Source organism: Aethalodelphis obliquidens, unplaced genomic scaffold (genome assembly GCF_003676395.1).
Source record: "Aethalodelphis obliquidens isolate GAN/ISIS:26980383/991018 unplaced genomic scaffold, ASM367639v1 scaffold35, whole genome shotgun sequence".
NCBI classification, from domain to species: domain Eukaryota; kingdom Metazoa; phylum Chordata; class Mammalia; order Artiodactyla; family Delphinidae; genus Aethalodelphis; species Aethalodelphis obliquidens.
The window spans coordinates 10079096-10106403 of record NW_020837979.1 but is presented as its reverse complement, the minus strand read 5'-3'; the positions used below and the strand labels follow the sequence as shown (position 1 = coordinate 10106403).

At 39.8% G+C, this 27308-nt stretch overlaps 1 protein-coding gene across 1 annotated transcript in view; it reads right to left on the bottom strand.

The window, feature by feature from the left end:
- The window catches only part of ACOXL (acyl-CoA oxidase like), a 332334-nt gene that overhangs the window by 71344 nt on the left and 233682 nt on the right, over positions 1-27308 (bottom strand). Inside the window, 2 exon segments of the mRNA XM_027129018.1 lie at positions 5240-5351; positions 19324-19433. Coding sequence (XP_026984819.1) covers positions 5240-5351; positions 19324-19433 — 222 coding nt within the window.

Genomic DNA, 27308 nt, shown 5'->3' with positions numbered 1-27308 from the left:
GATGAGATTCTGGCAGCCTGACCTCCAGCACACGCCATGTGTGTGCCATCCAATCACTGATACAGACAGCTCACATTTTCTGCGGACAAGAACTCACATAAGATTCCATATGCCAACCAGGTGGCCTGGGCAAAGAAACTGTTAGTCTAAAATTCTAACAGAATAACTGGCATCATCTGTTAGAAAGATAGCCTTTAGAGGTACTATGATTTCATTATATTCTAAAGATCTAAAGAGCTTTAGAGTCTCTCTCTCTCTCTCTCTCACACACGTGTGCACACACACACACACACACACACACACACACACAGCAGTCAGGCTGCACTGACCACAACAATAAAGACGGTAGGTGACTGTCACATTTCTAAACAGAAAGCTCTATAAAGTTACACCTCCGAAAACCTTATTTCCAGCCTCCACCAATTCTTCTCCAACCAGACGTCAAATTCTGAATGAGAAAAAATAACTTAGGGTAGTTGTTTCCAAGTGAGCTGACTGCCCCTGAATTTTGAGGATGATTCATGATATTCATTTACAAACCACTTCTCTTCCCCTTTTGACTCAGCCTTGCAGTGTGGAGGAGGGCAACATGAATCAGATTTTTAAAATCATTCTTTTCCAGGTGATTCCTACACACCCTGAAATGGGGGAACCACCAGTGCAGCAGAAGAATATTACAGGTGACGAGAGACAGACATGAATAAACTGGTTACCCGGAACAGTTTTCATCCCACCTGAATCATCATCCCTCTACCTGCCCAATTTTTGTTACCCACATTTGAAAATAGTCATCTGTTAAACATATTGATTACTCAGGGGATACATTTTTCTTCCCTAGATTTTTCTCTGTAAAATGAAGTCCTTAATAAAATATTCTCAAAGTGACAAGTCATTGTTCATTGTCACCCCCCCACCACTAATGGGGAAGTGATATAGTGACCCTGATGAACAACGTTTGCAGCAGGATTTTAGAAAGCTGGGGGAGTGGAGCTTCCAAGACAAGGCATGGGGCTGGGCTCCCTCCATGGCCACCACCACACAGAAGGACATTTCCTGGCTCCATTTTAAGTTAAATTCTGGCTGCACCAAGGAGGGAAAGGCAGTATCAGATGATAGGTCTTCTGTGAGGACCTAGGGGTTTTGACTCTCTAACTCTGTGAACTTCTAGCCCTTAGTGCTCCCTCCAGGGTAAGAGGGAGATGGGCTATCTAACGCGTGTGAGCTAAGTGTCTCCAAAATAAAATGTGCATTTGAGGAAAATTAAAGAGTATTTACTATAAAACAAAAGAAAAGCAGACTTCCGGAGTCCACTCCTATTTTTGCTTCTTGAAAAGATCCTGAACCAAATCACATGGTTATTTTTACAGGATCTTGGCATTCTAGATGAAATCACCCACCTTTGGACACCGTTCAAGGACTATTCTCCAGACCCCATTTGGGTCAGATGTTCAACTTGCTGACCAGGTCATTTTATTTCCAGATCCACCAAATTAATGTAGGTAGACGTAAGCCAACATAGAGCTAGCTGAACAAAAAGTTGAGCCAAAAATACAAACTTAAATGTAGAAGTCAGAATTCTTTTCTCTAAGCTTGTAGGTTCTGTCATAATTTAGTACTTATTTCATTCTGCCTTGGGCTATAACTAGTGGACTTATCCCAAGGTAGGAGCATATCTTAATAATCTTTGTAGTCTTCGCATGCTTAGCCCTAGAAAACTGTATTGTTTAATGAATATTTAATTGAATTGACTATTAAAATGGTTACACTAATGGTAGTAACTCAGATAATTAACATGAGTACAAGGTTTATCATTTCTTAAATGCTTTTTAAAAAACATATTCTGGGCTTCCCTGGTGGCACAGTGGTTGAGAGTCCGCCTGCCAATGCAGGGGACACGGGTTCGTGCCCCGGTCCAGGAAGATCCCACATGCTGTGGAGCAACTAAGTTCATGTGCCACAACTACCGAGCCTGCACGCCACAACTACTGAAGCCCGTGCTCCTAGAGCCTGTGCTCTGCAACAAGAGAAGCCACCATAATGAGAAGCCCATGCTCTGCAGAAAAGAATAGCTCCCACTCGCCCTAGAGAAAGCCTGTGCGCAGCAACAAAGACCCAATGCAGCCAAAAATGAATAAATAAGATAAATAAACTTTACAAAAAGACACATGCACCCCAATATTCATTGCAGTACTATTTACAATAGCCAGGACATGGAAACAACATAAATGTCCATCAAGAGAGGAATGGATAGGGCTTCCCTGGTGGTGCAGTGGTTGAGAGTCTGCCTGCCAATGCAGGGGACACGGGTTTGAGCCCTGGTCTGGGTAGATCCCACATGCCGCGGAGCGGCTGGGCCCGTGACCCATGGCTACCGAGCTTGCGCGTTGGGAGCCTGTGCTCCGCAACGGGAGAGACCACAACAGTGAGAGGCCCACGTACCGCAAAAAAAAACAAACAAAAACAAAAACAAAAAAAAAAAGAGAGGAATGGATAAAGAAGATGTGGTATATATAGATACAGTGGAATATTAGTCAACCATAAAAAGGAACGAAATTGGGTCATTTGTAGAGACGTGGATGGACCTAGACACTGTCATACAGAGTGAAGTAAGTCAGAAAAAGAAAAACAAATATCATATATTAACATATATGTGGAATCTGAAAAAGTTGATGTAGACTATCTTATTTACAAAGCAGAAATAGAGGCACAGATAAAGAGAACAAACGTATGGATACCAAGGAGGAAGGGGGGGTAGGATGAATTGGGAGATTGTGATTGTCATATATACACTATTGATACTATGTATAAAATAGATAACTATTGAGAACATACTGTATAGCACAGGGAACTCCACTCAATGCTCTGTGGTAACCTAAATCGGAAGGAAATCATGTTGACTTTTAATGTAATGAAACATATATTTTAACCTATGTTTTTCTCTAATGATCAAAAAAAACAATGCTTTTGCCTACCCTGCAATTAAAGTAAGAAATTGAGCATGTTTTTACTTTACTTTAGTTTTTTTTATCTTACCTTAAAATATTTTAGGAACCATTCTATTATAGAACCAATGACACAAAGGTTTTTTTTTAATTCATGGTTTTTTTCCAAAAACATTTTTTAGCTTATGTATTTAACTCTGGAACTAATTTTTTAAAACACATTAATTATTCGTAGGCTGATTCATATGGACCATCGATACTTTTATATCTTGACTTCCTTATTTTCAAGTTATTACTTTTAATTCTTTTTCATGTCCTATTGAGTAGGTCTGTGAATAAGTTTTAAGGAAGGCCATGGGAGTGAAATTGCTTCTGATTCTTAGATTTCTGAAGATATCTTTCCACTGCTTGTACTCATGAATTAAATTTGGTTTGGAATGGTATGCTTAGATCATGAGTTTCCTCTTTAGAGGAGCAGGTCTTATTCCATTTGGAGATGGTGAATAAAGATTTAAGTTAAGCTTGTTTTTTCCATTTGTTGGTAAACTATTATTTTCTGTCTGGTTGCTTTAATGAAATTCTCTTTACTCTGCATTTGCAAGCTATATCCAAGTATGGTTTTTATTCTATTAAAATCTTGATTTTTTTTACACTAAGAAAAATATAATTCTTTTCTGTTGGTTATTATATTTCTGCTCCTTTTGTTCCAGCATTTTCAGGAATATTTCAGGAATATTTCTTATCCATAGGTTGCATTTCTACTATTTTCACTCTGTGTTGATTATCATCTCATGCCATTTCATCACTTTTTTAAATTAATTAATTTATTTTTAGCTGTGTTGGGTCTTCACTGCTGCGCGCGGGCTTTCCCTAGTTGCAGCGGGCGGGGGCTAATCTTCACTGTGGTACACGGGCTTCTCATTGTGGTGGCTTCTCTTGTTGCAGAGCATGGGCTCTAGGCGCGCAGGCTCAGTAGTTGTAGCTCACAGGCTCTAGAGCACAGGCTCAGCAGATGTGGCACACGGGCTTAGTTGACCCACGGCATGTGGAATCTTCCCAGACCAGGGCTCAAACCCGTGTCCCCTGCATTGGCAGGCGGATTCTTAACCACTGCATCACCAGGGAAGTCCCCATGCCATTACATCTTTATCCTTTACTTCTACAGTCTTGGAAAGCTAGTTCATAGATTACATTTTCTCCATTGTTAGTTCTGCTTATAAGTGCATCTTTGCCTTTGATTGCATCCTTCTCTTACTTTGGCTGGCTCCATGTTTGATAAGGCAGGGAATGTGGAGAGACTTAAACCCACCTGGATGTGTCCTGGGCATCTGGCAGGAACTCTCCTCAGATCTACAACTGAAGGATGGAGTGGTTTGCACAAACCTGGCCCAACTTCCAGCAGGTACTCATCAGTCTCTCTGTTTCACAGGGTGGATTTTGACCATTTCTGCTCCCAAGGCTCTTCTGCCGCAGAGCATTTCTGAAGAGACTACCCATCCCCATGTGCCATTCATCCTCCTCCCGCTCTGTGTTGTACTGGGAGATGTAATCTTGGAATCAATATAAAAAGAGACAAACTGAAGGGGGAGAGTTTCATGGGACCCAATTCTGGTCCTCTTGGAACATAATTCCTTTGCAGAGGGGGAGCCGTGGTCTGATTTCAGGTTGTGGTAGCCCTGAGGTCCTGAGCCTGGGTAGAAAGTGGGATAAGTAAAGCCTTCTCTTGGGGTCTTGTTGTCTATTCCATGTTGGGATTAGGAGATGAAACAGATATTGCTGGGGCGGGGGTGTTTCCTCAAACCAACCCCATTGGTATAGTACTTGGTGCAAATTCCCTCTAGATTTCTTATCAATGCTGATAAGAGATTTTATGTTTTTGCAGAACGTCATGGGCATTTTAATAGGAAATAGAGTGCATCTCAGGCTAATTCAATGGTTAATTTTCACACGTGCCTGATGCACCCCCCCCACCAAGAAAACAATGTATTCGTTATTACATACAGACAATGACTCTTCAATTCCAATAAGGGTTAAAAATTACCCCACTCATCAACTCCCACGGCAGCCAAACGACACTTGCAGGTAAAATTCTAAAAGATGCTGCACAAGAGATAATCACTAGCATCAGGGCCTCCAAAGCGAGCAAGGCTGTCATGCAAAATGGCTTGTAGGAATTCTAGCCATTTCCAGAAGCTTGTAATTACGCTGACTCATCCTGTATTACATTAGCAGATAGTTCACCAGCAAGAATATGCCTTAAACACCAAAAGGAAAAATATAACACAATGTATCTTTACCTTATAATAAATCCGGGCCACCAAACCCCGCTGAAGAACCCTTTCATGAAAACTGACTGCTTTCAACAGAAAGGCAAGATTACCGACTGTGTCCGTGTTAAACGCCAGGAAACTGAAGGAAAAACACAGTGACCATCATTATTACTTTGTCCTCACCAACGAATTTCAATTTGAAAGAAATAGACAGGGTTTGTTTTTTCAAAAAGAATTTCCTCCCGAAAGATAAGTAGTGTAAGTACACATAATCATCCCATTGCATCCCTTACTTGCTGTATTTTGTGCCTCTTCTCGCTATTTTTTGGATGAATGCTTGGATCTAGTTATTCTATGTGGTCATCCTTGTGATATAAGGATAATTTGGTTTACTGCTTTTTCCACTTACGACTTTTTTAATCTTTTAAAGAATATTTTATTTAGCTTTTAAAAAAAATTTTTATTGAAGGGTACTTGATGTACAATATTATATGTTACAGGTGTACAATATAATGATTCACAATTTTTAAAGGTTATGCTCCATTTAGTTATTATAAAATATTGGCTATATTCCCTGTGTTGTACAATATATCCTTGTAGCTTATTTTATACCTAATAATTTATACCACTTACTATTGTATTAAAATAGTGTTTAATATTTTACATAGTCTTCCTTCATTAACAGCTATGTAATTTTCATGAAGTAGGTTTATAATAATTTACCCAACATTGTTGGACATTTGTTATAACAGTGATTATAAATGAATAGTAGTAGTCAAATATATCTGTCACAAAGTACTTGGCAATGAATAATATTTCTCAAATACATTATGTATTTATTGCTAACTATTGCTGTGAATTATTCAAAAATCTCAATAATTCTGTGATGTGGATACTACAATTAACCAATGTACAGTTGGGAGAATCTGAGGCTCTTCAAGATTCAGTAACCTGCTCAAGGTCACAGAGGCAGAACACGTTCAAGCTCAGTGTTGTCTCAGGGGATGCCCGTATTGAAGGGAAGAGGAGCCCCAGAGGGCAGTGAGAGGGGTGTGGACAAGCGCAGGGTAGAGTGTGTCACAGAGATGGTGACTTTCGTCAGCAGGAAGTAATTTCCATCTTCCCCATATGGCAAATGAGGAAACTGAGGCACATGGGAGTTAAGAGATTTAGGCACAAACAGACTCAAAACACCCAAATCTCCCTCAAAAACTCTTGGAGCTTTTCATCATGCAACTCTGCCTTTTGGGGTGATTTTGTCCCCCTAACCCTCCATGAAACTTCCGTCTTTAGAACTTAGAATTAACTAAGGAGTTAATTCACAGTTAGGGTTTCCCATATCTCAGCTACCCCTTTGCCCTCCCCTTCCCCCAGATCTTTGGGAAGTAAGTTATTATAAGACCCAAATAATTTAGATTCTCTTTAATTAAAATTTAAAACCTACACGTAGCTTGTTGTTGCTTAATCAGAAGCCACAAGAGAAATATTAAGAAGCACTGATACAGTGCTTTTGAGAATCATCCTCCATTTAGACAAGTAAGATGGGAGGTTACTTACATGCCAGTTACATGGTAATTTAAACTATATCAATACTTATTCTGAATCTAGTCTTTAGAAGATTGGGTTTCTGTTTCAAACTATTTCACAAAAGCTGTAAAGAACTTTCATATTCTACTGAAAAGCATGTTTTAGTCATTCCAGGGACTGTTACTATGAAACATGGAGACTGTGAATGTTGTTATTGGAAATTACCTTTCCTGGGATATTTATTGTAGAACGCTGTCTACCTAAGGTTGTGAACAGCATGCACCACAGGAAGTGGACTTCATCCACCCACCCTATCATAGTCACCTACCAAGCATGACTGTGCCACATGGCTCTAGGAGCTCACCCAGCATAGAAGACTAGGCAGAGTATCTTAAAAGTAGGAAAATCACTAAGGGCAACCTCCTTGTATTTCACAAGAAGGTCAAAATGACTCTAAATTTAAATAAAATTTAAATTAAATTTAAAGGTACATCATGAGTTATCAGGAAGCTGCAAATGGAAACCACAATGAGGTAGCATAATAAATCCACCAGAATGACTGAAACTAAATAGACTGACAACTGCAAATGTTGACAAGGATAAGGAGTAACCAAACTCTCATACTTGTTGATGGACTGTAGAACCGTAAAACCACACTGGAAAAAGTTATCAGTTTCTCATAAAACTAAATACACATAACCTATGACTCAGCAATTCCATTCCTACTATTTGCCTTAGAGAAATAAAAACACATTCATGAAAACACTTGTATACAAATGTTCACGGAAGTTCTGCTCAGAGGAGTGAAAACCTGTTAATATCCGAGGTGTCTACCTGTCACGAGAATGGAAAACAATACAATTATACGCCAATAAAATGGACAACCTAGAAGAAATGGATAAAGTCCTAGAAACGTATACTCTTTCAAGACCGAATGAAGAAGAAATAGAAAATATGAACAGACTAATTACCAGTAATAAAATTGAATCAGTAAAAGAACCAAACAAACTAAAAAAACTCCCAACAAACAAAAGTCCAGGACAAGGTGGCTTCATAGGTCAATTCTACCAAAAATTTAAAGAACAAGTAACACCTATCTTTCTCAAACTACCCCAAAATATTGAAGAGAAAGGAACACTTCTGAACTCATTATATGAGGCCAGCATCACCCTGATACAAAAACCAGTAAAGATATTAGACAAGGTGGTAGAGGAGTAAGACGTGGAGATCAACTTCCTCCCCCAAAATACATCAGAAATACATCTACATGTGGAACAACTCCTACAGAACACCTACTGAATGCTGGCAGAAGACCTCAGACTTCCCAAAAGATATATATTTTTCCTTTTTCTCTTTTTGTCAGTGTGTATGTGTATGCTTCTTTGTGTAATTTTTGTCCGTATAGCTTTGCTTTTACCATTTGTCCTAGGGATCTGTCTGTCAGGGTTGTTTTTTTTTTTTCTTTTTTTTCGGTATGCGGGCCTCTCACTGTTGTGGCCTCTCCCGTTGCGGAGCACAGGCTCCAGACGCGCAGGCTCAGCGGCCATGGCTCACGGGCCCAGCCGCTCTGCGGCATGTGGGATCTTCCCAGACAGGGGCACGAATCCGTGTCCCCTGCATCGGCAGGCAAACCCTCAACCACTGTGCCACCAGGGAAGCTCCGGGGTTTTTTTTTAGTATAGTTTTTAGCACTTGTTATTATTGGTAGATTTGTTTTTTGGTTTGGTTGCTCTCTTTCTTTCTTTCCCTCCCTCCCTCCTTCCCGCCCTCCCTTCCTTCCTTCCTTTCTTTTTTCTCCTTTTTCTTCTGAGCCGTGTGGCTGAGAGGGTCTTGGTGCCCTGGCCGGGTGTAAGGCCTGTGCCTCTGAGGTGGGAGAGCCAAATTCAGGACACTGGTCCACAAGATACCTCCTAGCTCCACATAATATCAAACGGCGAAAACTCTTCCCAGAGATCTCCATCTCAATGCTAAGACCCAGCTCCACTCAATGACCAGAAAGCTACAGTGCTGGACACCCTATGCCAAATAACTAGCAAGACAGGAACACAACCCAACCCGTTAGCAGAGAGGCTGCCTAAAATCATAATAAGGTCACAGGCACCCCAAAACACACCATCAGATGCAGTCCTGCCCACCACAAAGACAGGATCCAGCCTCATCCACCAGAACACAGGCACAAGTCCCCTCTACCAGGAACCCTATACAAAGCACTGAACCATCTTTACCCACTGGGGGTAGACAGCAAAAATAACGGGAACTACGAACCTGCAGCCTGTGAAAAGGAGACCTCCAAACACAGTAAGTTAAGCAAAATGAGAAGACAGAGAAACACACAGCAGATGAAGGAGCAAGGTAAAAACCCATCAGACCGGGCTTCCCTGGTGGTGCAGTGGTTGAGAGTCCACCTGCCGATGCAGGGGACACGGGTTCATGTCCCGGTCCGGGAAGATCCAAGATACCGCGGAGCGGCTGGGCTCGTGAGCCATGGCCGCTGAGCCTGCGTGTCCGGAGCCTGTGCTCCTCAACGGGAGAGGCCACAACAGTGAGAGGCCCGCGTACCGCAAAAAAAAACAAACAAAAACAAAAACCCATCATATCAAACAAATGAAGAGGAAATAGGCAGTCTACCTGAAAAAGAATTCAGAGTAATGACAGTGAAGATGATCCAAAATCTTGTAAATAGTATGGAGAAAAGACAAGAAACGTTTAACAAGGACCTCGAAGAACTAAAGAGCAAACAAACAATGATGAACAACACAATACATGTAATTAAAAATTCTCTAGAAGGAATCAATAGCAGAATAACTGAGGCAGAAGAATGGATAAGTGACCTGGAAGATAAAATAGTGGAAATAACTACTGCAGAGCAGAATAAAGAAAAAAGAATGAAAAGAACTCAGGACAGTCTCAGAAACCTCTGGGACAACAGTAAATGCACCAACATTTAAATTATAGGGGTCACAGAAGAAGAAGAGAGAAAGAAAGGGTCTGAGAAAATATTTGAAGAGATTATTGTTGAAAACTTCCCTAACATGGGAAAAGAAACAGTCAGTCAAATCCAGGAAGTACAGAGAGTCTCATACAGGATAAATCCAGGAGAAACACATCAAGACACATATTACTCAAACTGTCAAAAATTAAATACAAAGAAAAAATATTAAAAGCAGCAAGGGAAAAACAGCAAATAACATACAAGGGAATCCCCATAAGGTTAACAGCTGATCTTTCAGCAGAAACTCTGCAAGCCAGAAGGGAGTGGCAGGACATATTTAAAGTGATGAAAGGGAAGAACCTACAACCAAGATTACTCTACCCAGCAAGGATCTCATTCAGATTCAACAGCAAAATTAGAACCTTTACAGACAAGCAAAAGCTAAGAGAATTAAGCACCACAAAACCAACTTTACAACAAATGCTAAAGGAACTTCTCTAGGCAGGAAACAAGACAGAAGGAAAAGGCCTACAATAACAAACCCAATACAATTAAGAAAATGGTAATAGGGACATACATATTGATAACTACCTTAAATGTAAATGGATTAAATGCTCCAACCAAAAGACACAAAATGGCTGAGTGGATAAACAAACAAGACCCATATATATGCTGTCTACAAGAGACCCACTTCAGACCTAGGGACATACAGACTGAAAGTGAGGGAATGGAAAAAGATATTCCATGCACCTGGAAATCAAAAGAAAGCTGGAGTAGCAGTTCTCATATTAGACAAAATAGACTTTAAAATAAAGACTATTACAAGAGACAAAGAAGGACACTACATAATGATCAAGGGATCAATCCAAGAAGATATAACAATTGTAAATATTTATGCACCCAACATAGGAGCACCTCAAAACATAAGGTAAATGCTAACAGCCATAAAAGGGGAAATTTACAGTAACACAAGAAGAATAGGAGACGTTAACACCCCACTTTCACCAATGGACAGATCATCCAAAATGAATTAAACAAGGAAACACTAGCTTTAAATGATACATTAAACAAGATGGACTTAACTGACAGTTATAGGACATTCCATCCAAAAACAACAGAATACACTTTGTTCTCAACTGCTTATGGAACATTCTCCAGGATAGATCATATCTTGGGTCACAAATCAAGCCTTCTTAAATTTAAGAAAATTGAAATCATATCAAGTATCTTCTCCGACCACAACACTATGAGACTAGATGTCAATTACACGACGAAATCTGTAAAAAATATACACACCTGGAGGCTAAACAATATACTACTTAATAACCAAGAGATCACTAAAGAAATGAGAGGAAACCAAAAAATACCTAGACACAAATGACAATGAAAACATGACAACCCAAAACCTATGGAATGCAGCAAAAGCAGTTCTAAGAGGGAAGTTTATGGCAATACAATACTACCTCAAGAAACAAGAAAAATCTCAAATAAACAACCGAAATTTACACCTAAAGCAATTAGAGAAAGAACAAAAATACCCCAAAGTTAGCAGAAGGAAAGAAATCATAAAGATCAGATCAGAAATAAATGAAAAAGAAATGAAGGAAATGAGAGCAAAGATCAATTAAACTAAAAGCTCGTTCTTTGAGAAAATAAACAAAATTGATAAACCACTAGCCAGACTCATCAAGAAAAAAAAAGGGAGAAGACTCAGATAAATAGAATTAGAAATGAAAAAGGAGAAGCAACAACAGACACCGCAGAAATACAAAGGATCATGAGAGATTACTACAAGCAACTACATGCCAATAAAATGGACACCCTGGAAGAAATGGACAAATTCTTAGAAAAGCACAATCTTCCAAAACTGAACCAGCAAGAAATAGGAAATATAAACAGGCCAATCACAAGCACTGAAATTGAGACTGTGATGAAAAATCTTCCAACAAACAAAAGCCCAGGACCAGATGGCTTCACAGGTGAATTCTATCAAACATTTAGAGATGAGCTAACACCTATCCTTCTCAAAGTCTTCCAAAATATAGCAGAAGGAACACTCCCAAACTCATTCTATGAGGCCACTGTCACCCTAATACCAAAACCAGACAAAGATGTCACAAAGAAAGAAAACTACAGGCCAATATCACTGATGAACATAGATGCAAATGCTCCTCAACAAAATACCAGCAAACAGAATCAAACAGCACATTAAAAGGATCATACACCATGATCAAGTGGGGTTTACCCCAGGAAGGCAAGGATTCTTCAATATAAGCAAATCGATCAATGTGATACACCATATTAACAACTTGAAGGAGAAAAACCATATGATCATCTCAACAGATGCGGAAAAAGCTTTAGACAAAATTCAACACCATTTATGATAAAAACCCTCCAGAAAGTAGGCATAGAAGGAACTTAGCTCGACATATCAAAGGCCATATATGACAAATTCACAGCCAACATTGTTCTCAATGGTGAAAAACTGAAACCATTTCCACTAAAATCAGGAACAAGACGAGGTTGCCCACTCTCACCACTACTATTCAACATAGTTTTGGAAGTTTTAGCCACAGCAATCAGAGAAGAAAAAGAAATAAAAGGAATCCAAATCGGAAAAGAAGAAGTAAAGCTGTCACTGTTTGCAGATGACATGATACTATACATACAGAATCTAAAGATGTTACCAGAAAACCACTACAGCTAATCAATGAATTTGGTAACTTAGCAAGATACAAAATTAATGCACAGAAATCTCTTGCAATCCTATATGCTAATGATGAAAAATATGAAAGAGAAATTAGGGAAACACTCTCATTTACCATTGCAGCAAAAAGAATAAAATACCTAGGAATAAACCTATCTAAGGAGACAAAAGACCTGTATGCAGAAAACTATAAGAACTGATGAAAGAAATTAAAGATAATACAAACAGATGGAGAGATATACCATGTTCTTGGATTGGAAGAATCAACATTGTGAAAATGACTATACTACCCAAAGCGATCTACAGATTCAATGTAATTCCTATCAAACTACCAATGGCATTTTTCACAGAACTATAACAAAATATCTCACAATTTGTATGGAAACACAAAAGACCCCAAATAGCCAAAGCAATATTGAGAAAGAAAAATGGAGCTGGAGCAATCAGGCTCCTGTACTTCAGACTATACTACAAAGCTACAGTATTCAAGACAGTATGGTACTGGCACAAAAACAGACATATAGATCAGCGGAACAGGATAGAAAACCCAGAGATAAATCCACGCACATATGGTCACCTTATCTTTGATAAAGGAGGCAAGAATATACAATGGAGAAAAGACAGACTCTTCAATAAGTGTGCTGGGAAAACTGGACAGCTACATGTAAAAGAATGAAATTAGAACACTCCCTAACACCATACACAAAAATAAACTCAAAATGGATTAAAGACCTAAATGTAAGGCCAGACACTATCAAACTCTTAGAAGAAAACATAGGCAGAACACTCTATGACATAAATCACAGCAAGATCCTTTTTGACCCACCACCTAGAGAAATGGAAATAAAGCCAGAAATAAAGAAATGGGACCTAATGAAACTGAAAGCTTTTTCACAGCAAAGGAAACCATAAACAAGACGAAAAGACAACCCTCAGAATGGGAGAAAATATTTGCAAATGAAACAACTGACAAAGGATTAATCTCCAAAATTTACAAGCAGCTCATGCAGCTCAATATCAAAAAAAAACAAACAACCCAATCCAAAAATGGGCAGAATACCTTAATAGATATTTCTCCAGAGAAGATATACAGATCTTCTTGCCAATAGACACATGAAAGGATGCTCAACATCACAAATCATTAGAGAAATGCAAATCAAAACTACAATGAGCTATCACCTCACACCAGTCAGAATGGCCATGATCAAAAAATCTATACAGAACAAATGCTGGAGAGGATTTTGAGAAAAGGGAACCCTCTTGCACTGTTGGGGGGAATGTAAATTGATACAGCCGCTATGGAGAACAGCATGGAGGTTCCTTAAAAAACTAAAAATAGAACTACCATACGATCCAGCAATCCCACTACTGGGCATATACCCTGAGAAAACCATAATTCAAAAAGAGCCATGTACCACAATGTTCATTGCAGCTCTATTTACAATAGCCAGGACATGGAAGCAACCTAAGTGTACATTGACAGATGAATGGATAAAGAAGATGTGGCACATATACACAATGGAATATTACTCAGTCATAAAAAGAAACGATATTGAGTTATTTGTAGTGAGGTGGATGGACCTAGAGTCTGTCATACCTAGTGAAGTAGGTCAGAAAGAGAAAAACAAATACTGTATGCTAACATACATATATATATATATATATATACACACACATATATATATATGGAATATTTAAAAAAAAAAGGTTCTGAAGAAACTAGGGGCAGGACAGGAATATAGATGCAGATGTAGAGAATGGAGTTGAGGACATGGGGAGGGGGAAGGGTAAGCTGGGATGAAGTGAGATAGTGGCATGGACTTGTATACACTACCAAATGTAAAACAGATAGAGGGAAGCAGCCGCATAGCACAGGGAGATCAGTTCAGTGCTTTGTCACCACCTAGAGGGGTGGGATAGGGAGGGTGGGAAGGAGACGCAAGAGGGAGGAGATATGGGGATATATGTATATGTATGGCTGACTCACTTTGTTATAAAGCAGAAACCAGCACACCATTGCAAAGCAGTTATACTCCAATAAAGATGTTATAAAAAGATTTGTGTCTTTCATTGTAGGTAAATTCTACATAAGTAGAAAAACCTGTAACCAAATATTGAACTCTAGTTAATGATGCTCATACCAAATTATTTATTATTTAGAAGTATATTGATGTCTGCTGTTTACTTTGAAGTGCACCAGCAAAAGAAAAGATGAATTGAAGGATGGGTTGAGGGGTTGGTACAGGGGTACATATGTGATACAGTAATCACAGCCACAGGTTAAGAGTTGACTCTCTATGGTGAGTATATGAATGTTCCCTACAATTATTTCAATTTCCCTGAGTGTCTGAAAATGTTCATAATGTAAATGGCACAGCATTCAAGTACAGCACAGAAGCTTGCCTTTCCTCAGCCTCCACAGTCTCCTGGGGATCCACAGGCTGATGAGATCTGTGAGGGCTCCAGTGTCAACCCCTTAGGAGAGGGGGAGAGGCAGCACTCATTGGGACAAGAAAGGGCAGAACCAAGTACAGCCCCAATCAGAGCCAAGCCCTGGCCTCCTCACCTAGTCTCATGGAACCTTTCCAGTACCATGACTGACTCCTCCCACTGTTCAGATGAAGGCTAGCCTCTGGGGGTCCATACAAATGGCCGCCTACCTGGAGGGATTTCAGGGCACCAGGAAGTTCTCACCCCTTCTTTCCTCCTGTCCCCACCTGCTCATGGGTACTTCTCTTGTGAGTTGTCAGTAAGACTGCCATCCAACGGCTCTACTTGCATGTAAGCTCCATGAAGGCTGAGAACCCACAGTTACTGCTGTATTGTTAACACCTAGAGAAGTGCCCCATACACTATGTGTGTGGAAATGTGTTGGATGACAAAGGCTTTTCTTAATATACATAAAAATCAGAGTAAGTAAGGTTTGGGGACTTAAGGAGATAAACACAGCCAGACTGAATCAGTAAAACCGGGATGTGTGGGAGAGAGAAGTGCACTGTTTTGGAGGTTAATAACAGAGACAAAATAAATGGACTGGAACTTTCCAAATATTTACAATTGGAATACTGCCTTTGGCACATCTCAAGTCTATCTTGGAAGACTTGCTAGAAACATAGATTTGCATATCGGCAAGAGTCTGTTTTGCTTTCGAAATGATGGAAACAAGCCCTGCTCCGCTATCTGGAAGAGAAATGGAGGGGCAGATGATATGTAGCTAGCTAGGGAACACGATTCCTGAATGGATGGAACTGATTCTGATGGGAATTGTACTGTTCTTTCAACTCCTTATATGTTGGAAATTTTCCAGCTAATAAATTTCGGGGAAAGCTATCAGCACCACAAAATGCCCATTCAGGGCTAGAAATATTAAAAAGATTCACTGACTTTTTAGAGTGTGCAAGGACAAACTGAGACAAAACCAAGGGAAACTGTATAAAATAAAAACTTAAAAAAAAAAAACACCCCCAAACTGAGCGAGACTTAAGTGAAACAGTCCTAGGATATGGGATCTGATGTTTCCAGCTTTAAGATAGACTACAGTTTGAATAAACAGGAACCTGAGCAGTAGTTTAAAAAAAAAAGGGGAGGAGGACAGAACGCAGATTTTTAAAATTTCACTTCATGCCAACAGATATGAAATGTCCCATATTATATATATTGTGTTTTCCATGTCTTTTATTAGGATTGTAAGATTATACTTTTTAATGAATAGTTTCCTTGGAAATTAGTTCAATACATTTGGGTTATGAAGACCAAAGTCTCCCTCCAAATAAAAATAATAATTTTCAAAATGCACAAAAGGAAGAAGCACAATAAACTCCTCAAAAGTAGCACAAAGGAGGCAGCACATTTATGAGCATAAATCAATAAACACAATTGAGAGTTTCTCAAGCATGCAGGGGTTATTTACCATATTAACTGATTAAAGAAGAAATATCAGAATAGATAAAAATCATTTGCAGTAAAATTCATCTACTAATAAGAAGAATATGTTAAAAATAACAGTAAAAGGAGCTTCTTTAGGAAGTAAAGTGTGTCTATCAAAAAACTTTAGCAAATGTCATTCTTAATAGTGAAATATTAAACTAATTCTTTTTAAAACCAGGGATAAAATACTTTCTCACAAAAAAGAATAACTGGAAAGGAAGAAAGAAAAATTCATTATCTGCAGATAGTAGGACTGTCTACCTCAAAGAACCTATAGTCACATTTAAAAGAAATTTTTTTACGGTCAGGTTTATATATTGTACAAAATCCAACTGTGCATATAATAAATCAGCAACAACAAAACCCAGAATTTTAAAAATATTCTTTTTACAACAACAACAAAATTCTAGTGTACCTAGTAATAAATCTGTCTAACATTATACTATGTTTGAAAGAAATTATCAAACTCTGGGAGACACTTGGGAGATTAACATTTCTGAGAGGAAGTTCACTTTTATAAGCGTGTCAATTTTTCTGCAAATCTACAGATTTAATACACTTTCAAAGAAAATTCCAGTAGATTTTTTTAAATTGTGGTAACATAACATAAAATCTACTACCTTAACCATTTTTAAGAGTACAGTTCAGTGGCATTAAGTACATTCACTTGATCATGCAACCATCACCAATATGCATCTCCAAAATTTTTTCACCTTCCCAAACTGAAATTCTGTACCCAGCGAACACTAACTCCCATTTCTTCCTCCTCCTAGTCCCTGGTAACCACTATTCTACTTTGTCTCTATGAACTTGGCTACTCTAGATACCTTATATAAGGGCATCTATACAAAATTTGTCCTTTTGGTGTATGCAAGTTCTTTTTTTTTTTTGGAGGAACTTGACAAACTTAACTCTAAAACTTATGTGGACATGCAAAAGACCCAGAATAGCCAACAATTCTGAATTATATTTTAAAGGTAATAATATAATAATATTATATATAATAAGTACCATATAATACTATTATACTATTATAAACCTAGTGGAATTGAGATGGTGTATTGTTGAATTAAGAATATACAAACAGTCTAGGACCCAAATAGCCCCCAAATGGACTCCTGCATATATAAAAGTTTAATAAATGTCAGAGGGGACATTCCACATCACTTGGGAAAGACAGTCAATTCAGTATATGGGGCTGGAACAACTGACAATCTCTACAGGAGGAAAAAAAAATGAAATTAAATCCCTCCCTCACACCACAGACAAAAGTTTCTAATGGATTCAAGAGTTAAATGTGAAAGGTGAAACTCTCAAACTCTCAAACTCTCAAACTCTCAAACTTTAAAAAGTGTATATTTCATGACATCAAAGACAAGATATGGAAAAGATTGATAAACTCAATTGTAATTTAAGAATTTTTGTTAATCAAAAAACACCATAAAGAAAATATAAGACAAGCCACAAACTTGGAGAAGAGAACTGTAACATCTAAAAGTCAATAAGACTAAGACCAAAAAAAAAAAAAAAAAGAAAGAAAAATTGGCAAAAGGCATGACAGGCATTTCACATAGGAAGAAATACAAATGGCAAATAGACGTGTGAAAGCATACTCGGTTGTAAGAGTAATATGAAAATGCAATTTTAAAGCATAGTGAGAGATCTTTTTCTTATGTTATATCGACAAAAATTAAGTCTGATAATACCAAGTGTTAGCTCCATAAGACACATGCTGCTGGTGGGGATATAAATTTGTACAATCAGTGAAAAATACTTTGACATGATGTAGTAAAGTTGAACACTGGCACACCCACAACACAGCACTTTCACTCCTGGGTCATATATGCTACTGAGGAGTGTTTTTCAATCAATAGATTGCAAATGGCTAAAATGGCTCATGAAATCAGTTTAAAGGATTGAGATCAGTATTTTTAAAAAACAAAATTAAAAATATCAGAGAGCATTATGAGTAATAGGATGAGCATTGTTTCATGAAATGTTTGTTTCACTTGTGTCTGTGGTGGGGAGGGAGGGCAGGAGACTCTATGGGTGTGTGGGTGTCCATGGTGATGGAGAACGTATTTCTCTGAGTCACAGCAACTAAATTTGAAAGCCCTGTAGAAATTCTTGCCCACGTTCCCCAGAAAACATATACAAGATTTTTCATGAGAGCGTGTTCAAAATGTCAAAAAGACAACCCAAATACCCACTGATACTGGAGATTAAAATGGATGAGCAACTTGTGGCACAGACACATGATGAAATATTATGAGCACAGACAGAAGCTCTTCAACCACACATAACCACTTGGATGAACCTGAAAACAGGAAGCTATAGAATACCACACACATTATGCCTTATTTACCAAGTTTAAAGACAATACGAAAAAATCAATGAAAACAACCCAAAGCACAGATCCTGAAGCCAGACTATCTGGGTTCAAATCCTAGCTCTGTCACCTAGTGGCATGTAACCTAAGGGCAAAACACTTAACCTCTGTGCCTGTTTCCTCATCTGTGAAATGGAAATAATAACCTACCTCATGGGGTGTTTAGGATTAAAACCTGTAAAGTCCTTGGAACAGTGAACATGCCAAAAAGAAGGAACAGGTGTAGGAAGAACAGAATTAGCAATGTTCTGGTTCTTAAGTTGGTTTGTGGGTGCATGAGTACTGAAGATACATATTCATTTATTTTTTCCACATATTAATATTTTTTAAATCTTATATTGGAGTATAGTTGATTTACAACATTGTGTTAGTTTCAGGTGTACAGCAAAGTGGTTTAGCTATACACATACATATATCTATGCTTTTTCAGATTCTTTTCCCATATAGGCTATTACAGCGTAGTGAGTAGAGTTCCCTATGCTATACAGTAGGTTCTTGTTGATTCTCTCTTTTACATCAATATTTAAAATTTAAACAGGAGTGAGTTGTGCCATGACAAGACCCTGTATACTCGGGCTCAAGAATAAGACACCGGGTCAACGATGTTGGCAGCCTGAATGGTCACATACCTGGTTCTCAGCTTGTCACCCCCTGATTCCGTCCAGTTTCGGAGCAGGCTAGAGATGGGTCTTTCTTCATACTGCTTGGTGTACTGAGCCAGCAGTTCCTGAACCACAACCTGCACATAGAGTTTATCACTTGTCAGCCATCTGTCAAAAACGCAATAAATGACAGAGTGTCTTTAACTGCTGCAGCAAGGTAAGGTCCAGCTACTTCTAGCAAACCCTTTGGAAGGACCCAAAGACAAGACTCATCCTTCATGAGGCCTCCACTTCCCCACAGCAGGTGTGTGGCCCTTACTCACCACTCTCCCTCCATTCCCCATGGCCAGCTTAACTAGCTAACTGCTCTCTTTTCCCTTTGAGGCATCAGCCTTTAATGTGGTCCCAAGACCAACCATTTTAGGTGACACTTCAGATAAAACCTACTTGCCTTCCCTGGACCAGATGGGTGGCTGGTCTGTTTTGGTTTTTGCCTCTGATATTCTACGGTTGATTAGGCCTTTGGGGAATCATACTGAAATGTACAGTAAAACAATTTCCATCAATTGCTTTCCTCACAGCTTTAAAGTTATAACATGGGCCTAAAACACTGCATGTTTGTCCAGGTTTGTTAAAAGAAGATGTCCAGGGCTAGGCTGCTGTAGAGAGAGGCCCAGATGACGGTGAGCAGCAGCTGCTAGGCACGTCAGTGAGGCCACCTTGGGCCAGCCTGCCCCGCTGAGCCTCCAGCGGACTGCCAGGCAGGAGTGAGCCCCGGCGAGGCCAGCAGAGGAATCACATCACGAGAGCTCAGCCCAAACTGCCAACCTACAAACGATGAACTAACAACTGCGTGTCGTTATAAGGCACTAACTTTGGGGGTGGGGTTGTTACACAGCCATAAGTTGCTTATTCATTCTCATATGAGTACCAATTTTAGAATATTTCCTTCTTCATTTCACATACATTCATGTTTTTATATAGATTACATAAAATGTTATAATGCTTTCAATCAATAGGATATCATAAATGATATTTTCGGTTCACAGTTTTGGATTCTATTTATCTGTTTAATGGCTGTATAATATTCTTTGGAGAAATCATACCTAATTAAACATTTCCATTCAGTTAGATATTTATGTTGTTTCCAATTCTGTGCTGTCATTAATATCCTTGGTATCAATATATTCAGACAAATAGCACTGTCCTCTTTTTGATTATTGCCTGAGGATAAATCCAATGAGCTTGACGGATGCAATGGTTCTTAAAGAGGGCCACTCTGACTATGAGAGGGATGCTGGAAACTTGTCACGGCACATTTGCCTGGGTGACTTTACTGGCATTGGTGGGCAGAGCCAGGCAATGCATGGGACACTCTAACCCAACAGAGGACTGTGCCACGTCCAGTGTCCTGCTGAATGCCATGCGCTCACACTCATGAAGCCAATCGATAGCCCAGAGCCTGACTCTTACACTAAAGCTTTCAGATTCTCCCCAACCTGGGTCTGTGGAAGATTAAACTTCCCTGCCCCCTTGAATTCGAGGCAGCCATGGGACTGGCTTTAGGTCAGTGACGTGTAATTTGCCGCGATGTTCCCAGTTATGATTGGTCCATAGCCTGGACTTTGGTCTACATTGAAGATGCTACAGCAACTCCATGTATAGAGGCATTGTTAAGTCTTACTATGTTGTTATGCTTATTACACATTCCTTTTGTTTCTTCGAAGTATTGTCTTGAATTCTTGAAATCATGTGTCTAGATAAGTTATATTACCCATGACTTCATTTCAGGATAATCAAGGGGGTGTCACAAAATATTTACTATGAAAAAGACGGCATTAGGTCCAATGAGCTTGAGGATCACCGTATTATGGGTCAAAGGACCTAACCTTTTTTGTGGCTTCTGCTATACAGAGTAAGTGTAAAAATCGAACACTACTAGCAATGGGAAAATGGGAGAAATTAACTTTGACTAGAATTAAACTTAAAATCATATAGCAATCAAGGTCAGTTTCACCGACATCACTAGGATTAACACATCCTTTGTTTTTGTTCATCTGTTAAAGTTATGATGGCTCTAACTCCATCACCCTTTGTTACAAGAGCAAAAACATTCCTAGCATTAAAAATTGGTCTGATTCCCACCCCTCCCCTCATACTTTTGCTTGCGTTATTTTTCCACATTGAATTTATTGCTACCTGAGGACAGAGAGCATTCCAACTTGCTATTGGTTTCTTGTCCTTCTGCTGCCTGGAAGGCAAGTACCAGGAGGTCGGAATTTGTTCATCTTTGGGCCCTCAGACAATGTGCAACACAGAGACAGGAGCTGAGGAATCTTTCTTAAATAAGTGAATAAATAAATAAATCTCCTTCCTATGTTTAGTATCTCATCTGATCTTTTCAATTCCTTAATTATTTCCTTTAACTTTTGTCTCTACGTCCACCTTTCTGATTTAAGCAACTTACATTGGGAAAATCAACTCGTTTTAGCTAGATTTAAAATTAGAAGAACACAGGGTTTCCCTGGTGGCGCAGCGGTTGAGAGTCCGCCTGCCGATGCAGGGGACACGGGTTCGTGCCCCAGTCCGGGAAGATCCCACATGCCACGGAGCGGCTGGGCCCGTGGGCCATGGCCGCTGAGCCTGCGCATCCGGAGCCTGTGCTCCGCAACGGGAGAGGCCACGACAGTGAGAGGCCCGCATACCGCAAAAAAAAAAAAAAAAATTAGAAGAACATAATAACTCAGTTTAAGTGCTAAACTTAAAAGATAGACACACTGGGGCCTAGCTAATATCACAAAAGCAGATTCCTCAGTTTAGGTCTTTGCTCCTTTCTCTTTACTTTTTGCTCCTCGCTTTTGGAATCATTCCTCTTTTTCTAGGTCATGAGACAAGAAAACCTGATTTTTAAAAATGAGTTTATTTTCTGCTATTGATGCCCCTTGGTGAAGAATTAAGTGGTTGAAGCTATCAGCTACCATGGGGTTTGGGCAGGACCGTCTCTAAATTCAGTACTTTATTTGATAAATGACCAGGGGGAAGCAAAGATAGATCAGTCACCCTCTCAACTGAGCGTGCACTGAAGATGTGCTTTTTTAACCTCATGTATGTGTTCCTGAATACATTATAACATATATATAAATTATACAAAAAATAATAAATTTTAAAATATAAATAAATTATATAACATTATATAAAATATATAATATACTATATTTAAATATATATAATTTTAACTTTCTATTTTAAAATAATTATATACACAAAAAGTTGCAAAATTAAAATAGAAGAGGGGTTTTGTATAGCCATTTTGTATAGTCAAAAGTGATATCTCACGTGCAATAATGATGATCAAAACTAGGAAATTCAGTAAAATTTGTATACATTGAATGTTTTAGTTGTAACAGAGATTTCATTATTTAAAAATGAACCCAGTAGTAAAATAAACCTATTTTATAAAATAAAATATATTTCCTTTCAATACAAGTAATTACATCCTTATCTAGGTCTGGTGTTTTGAAAACTTACACCAGATTTTCTTAAGACAACCTGTGAGGTTATTTCTTTCCAGGTGATTGTTTCTGTGGTGGTGGTGTTTTTGTGGCTCTCTGCACAGTTCTCTTGTTCAACATGTGAATACTCTTTATTTTCTTCTATTTACTTGATAAATTCCCAGGGATTGAGTCCTGCTGCACCTGCTCAGGAGTCCCTTTCTTAGGAGAACTCCAGGGGACTAAGCAGCTAGAACAGCTATGTTCTTGCCTTTTGTAAAAGATTCCATCTGCAGAAGGAATCAAGCTAATCTACAGCCAACATTTGGAAGCCATGAGCCTGAGCAAGTATGCAGAATACTGACACCACAAACATGCATTTGTAACGAATATCCTATGCATCAGGGAACACTGATTATGGAGCATCAATAAAAATTACTTTTTAGGTCGAATGGCTTTTCAAGGCATCTAGGAAGCAACTAGCACTTCTACATGCTGAGTATTTCACTGATTTATGCCAGCTACAGTGAAACTTGGATTTAAAAGTCTTACAAGTAGTATCTGGTACCAAGGCAGAAACGCTTAGAGTCAATTAGGATAGCAAACACGGTCTCTAAGGAAAAGCCAGCAGATGTCATCCGCTCTATAACAGGACAAGGCAGGTAGTGAGGCTGCACTCAGGTCTATACCACGTAGGGAGATGGATTCACTCAAAGTGGCAGTACTTGTGGCAATGGGGTCCCAAATCATGCCCTAGGCAGGACCGGCTATGGAATTTGGGACCTGGGGCAAAACAAAAATGCAGGGTCCCTTGTTCAAAAATAATTAAGAATTTCAAGATGGTGAGAGCAGAGCAGCAAACCAAGCACAGGCCCTTCTGAGCACGAGGTCCTGTGCGACTGCACAGATTTTGCCCCACGAAGCTGGACCTGGCCCTGAGGGTCCCAGGAGGATGGGCGGACACAAATGTAACTGCGTGTTCTGTGTTTTTATTACAGCTACTTCTGGCAACTCAAGGTACCTTAGGGCAGCTCAGGTGTCACCCAGGGAGTGAGGTTGCAGAAAAGGCCAACTGGACATGATCCTCCACTAAGGACGTTATTTTCCTCTTTTAGATGCTGGATATCCCGTCAAGGTAAGAAGGAAAGAAAAAGAGAGAAAGAGAGGAAGGAAGGGACGGAGGGAGGAAGGAAGGAAGAAAGAAGGAAAGAAAGAAACAAAGAAACAAAGAAAGAAAGAAAAAGAAAGAAGGAAGGAAGGAAAGAAAGAAAGAAAGAAAGAAAGAAAGAAGGAAGGAAGGAAGGAAGGAAGGAAGGAAAGAAGAAAAAAGAAAGAAAGAAAGAAAGAAAGAAAGAAAAGAAAGAAGGAAGGAAGGAAGGAAGGAAAGAAAGAAGAAAGAAAGAAAGAGGGAAGGAAGGAAGGAAAGAAGGAAGAAGGAAGGAAAGAAGGAAGAAGGAAGGGAGACAAGGAGACAGAGAGAGAGAGGGAGGGAGAGAGATTGATTTCCGTGCAGAAAATGAAGTCACTTTGATGAGCACAGAAGTACAGATAAAGGTTCAGAAGGCTCTCTTTCTCCCAAACCTCACACATGGAGCTCTTGAGGAGAACTTTCAATAGTTAGATGCTGGAACATCTGGTTTTGAAAGAATTAGTGCCAGCTCTGTTATGGGTCAATGGATTTGGAAAGAGAAAACGAAAACGTCTGTTCAAACTACCTTGGTCAGCTTTTCTAAGAGTTCATCATCTAAACGTCCCTCCAAGTTCCCCAAAATGAACGAGCACGTTTTGTAAATGCTTCGTATCGATTCTATCCCCAAGCAGATCTTCGAGCTGTCCCCCTCTCGCTATTTCCAATGGCAGCCCCCTGGCCTGGGCAGCACCTCCTTCCTCTAGGCTGAGACTCCGTCCCAAGCCTGCTCTTGCTGCCCCACCGATGGCCTTCGCGGCCTTCACTAGGCTGGCCTCTGCCTACCTCTGGTCCGATTTCACACACCTCTCTTTGTTTCTGCCATCATCAGGGGTGATTCTGCGTGTAACTCCCCATCTGTAGATCTCTGGGAAGGTAAGTTGGAACTATTTGCCTCTGATTCTGCTGGGTCAGGCAGACCCTCAGCCCACGCCCTTGTTCTCTCTCTCCAAGAGGCCCTCAGAAGAGGAAAGCAGTTTCGCCTCTCAGGAAAGCAGAGTTGTCATCTGCAGACTGATCACCCCCGTACCGGCTGCTCCTTGTACCCCTGCTCTTGCAGCCAGACCTCAGTGCCTTTCAGAACTGATACTGGAGGCCCTGCAGTTGGGTTGACCCAACCTCTGATTTCAGGAGTATCGGCACTGTGTTTTTTCTGGCAACTCAACATCTCCACCTGCTGACCACTAGGGTTCACCTACAGCTAGAAGGCTGGGGCCCCAGTGAGAATGTCCTTTCTGGTTTACTGTGCGGTTCTTTCCAGGAGCAGAGGGTGTCCAGGTTCTGCAGCCTGAGGTCCAGTCCTCACCCAACACCATACCTGTCCCCAAACCCCATTGTAATACCTGAGGTCCAGCTCATCTGGGAGAAGAATCTGGGATTCACCCCAGTGATGGGGGTGGGGAGAACATTAGGGCTGAAGAGTAAGGTGTGGGTGTGCGTGTGCGTGTGCGTGTGCGTGTGTGTGTGTGTGTGTGTCCTTTATTCTCTTGAAGAGGCCTCCCTCCCTTTCTTTGTTACTCTTTCTTCTTTCTCTCCCCTCCCTCACTTTTTATATTTAAGGGAGGCACTATTTCTTTTCATGGTTTTAAATAAATTTGATTTTTAAATTTTTTCAATTTTTTGGAAATTTTTAAAAACTTCAAGCCATATTATGGTCTTAAATAAAAAGTAAATGTCTCCTCTCCAATCTCTTACCTCCAGGACCTCACTCCAGAAATACCCATTCTTAAGTAGTTTTTGTTCTCCTAGAAGCAGCAGCTTCCAAAGGTCAAGGTCAAACAGATTCCTGTGTTATGTTTTAGTCTGCTTCCGATTTGGAACACACTTTTTATTGAGTAGCTTTACTTTTCCTGGAGTCTTAATGGACTATTTCTCCCCTTGTTTCAAGAAGAACCATATGCCTTTTCCATCATCACTAAGACCTCCCTGCTTCTTAATCATTCTATTTGTTGACCCGAAATCATTTCCTTCTCGAAGTCATTCTTGTGTTCCTTCTGACTTCCTGTTCTAATTTGGACTAATTGTGTTCTGGGCCTGCTACACCAGTACTATGCAGGTATTTCTTTATACATACTCCTCTTGGATTAGCTCCAGAAAGCATAGATGTCTTTCTAATTCTTAATTCCTTTTATGTTTTTCTCCAGTTCATCTACAAGTAATATTGTTCAGAAAGTGCATGGCAAGGTAAACTTCCTGAGCATTTGAATATCTGTAAATCTGGCTCATATGTGATGAATAATTTAGCTAGCTATAAAATTTTACGTTCAAAGTAACTTTCTTCTGAATTCTACAGGCATTGTTCCATTTTATTTTAGACCCTGGTCACTCAAAGTGTGGTCCACAGACCAGCAGCGTCAACATCACCGAGGAGCTTGCTAGAAAGCAGAAGTGCGGACCCACCCCAGAATCTGAATGTGAACAAGATCCCTAGGAACGTATGGGTGCAGCGGAGTTGAGAGGCGCTGCCCCAGCCTTCAGCGCTGCCGCTAATAGGGCTGAGGTCAATCTGACTCTCTTTTCTTAGTAAATAATCTGATGTTTCCTCTGTCTAAAGTTTGGCGGCCCTCTCTTTGTCCTTACTTGGTGATCTGAAATTCTCCAGGCTGTTTTCAGGCTCTGACCTTTTCTGGTGGGTCCTGCCAATTTCAAGACTTGTGACTCTTTTCACATCTGGGAAATTGTCTTCTTTTATTTCTCTGGATTTGTCTGCCTGTCTGTGTTCTCTGCTCCCTCTTTCAGGAATGTCATCAGTTTCCTAGACATGATCATCCATGTCTCTCAGCCTTTCCCTTTTACTTACCTTCACTTAGTTTTGCTGATCTTCTTTCTAAGAAGTTTTCTCAAATTTATCCTTTGGCCTTTATATTGGATTCTTTTTTTTTTTTTTTTTTTTTTTTTTGCGGTACGTGGGCCTCTCACTGTTGTGGCCTCTCCCGTTGCGGAGCACAGGCTCCGGATGCGCAGGCTCAGCAGCCATGGCTCACGGGCCCAGCCGCTCCGTGGCATGTGGGGTCTTCCCGGACCGGGGCATGAACCCGCGTCCCCTGCATCGGCAGGCGGACTCTCAACCACTGCGCCACCAGGGAAGCCCTATATTGGATTTTTAAATTAAGCAAACATATAATTTGAATCTACTATGGTTCTTGGCACTATGATTACGATGGTTTAATGCACTATGGTTCTCTGAGTGCTCATTGTCACCGCAGGGTGTTTTCGTCTTATGGATGCAAGGTCATCACACATCTCCAGGGATATTAATTGGTTTTTGCTCCTCCCAGTGCCACTTATTCTATTTGTTCACATTGCTCCTTCTTTCATGTGTTATGGTTTTTCCT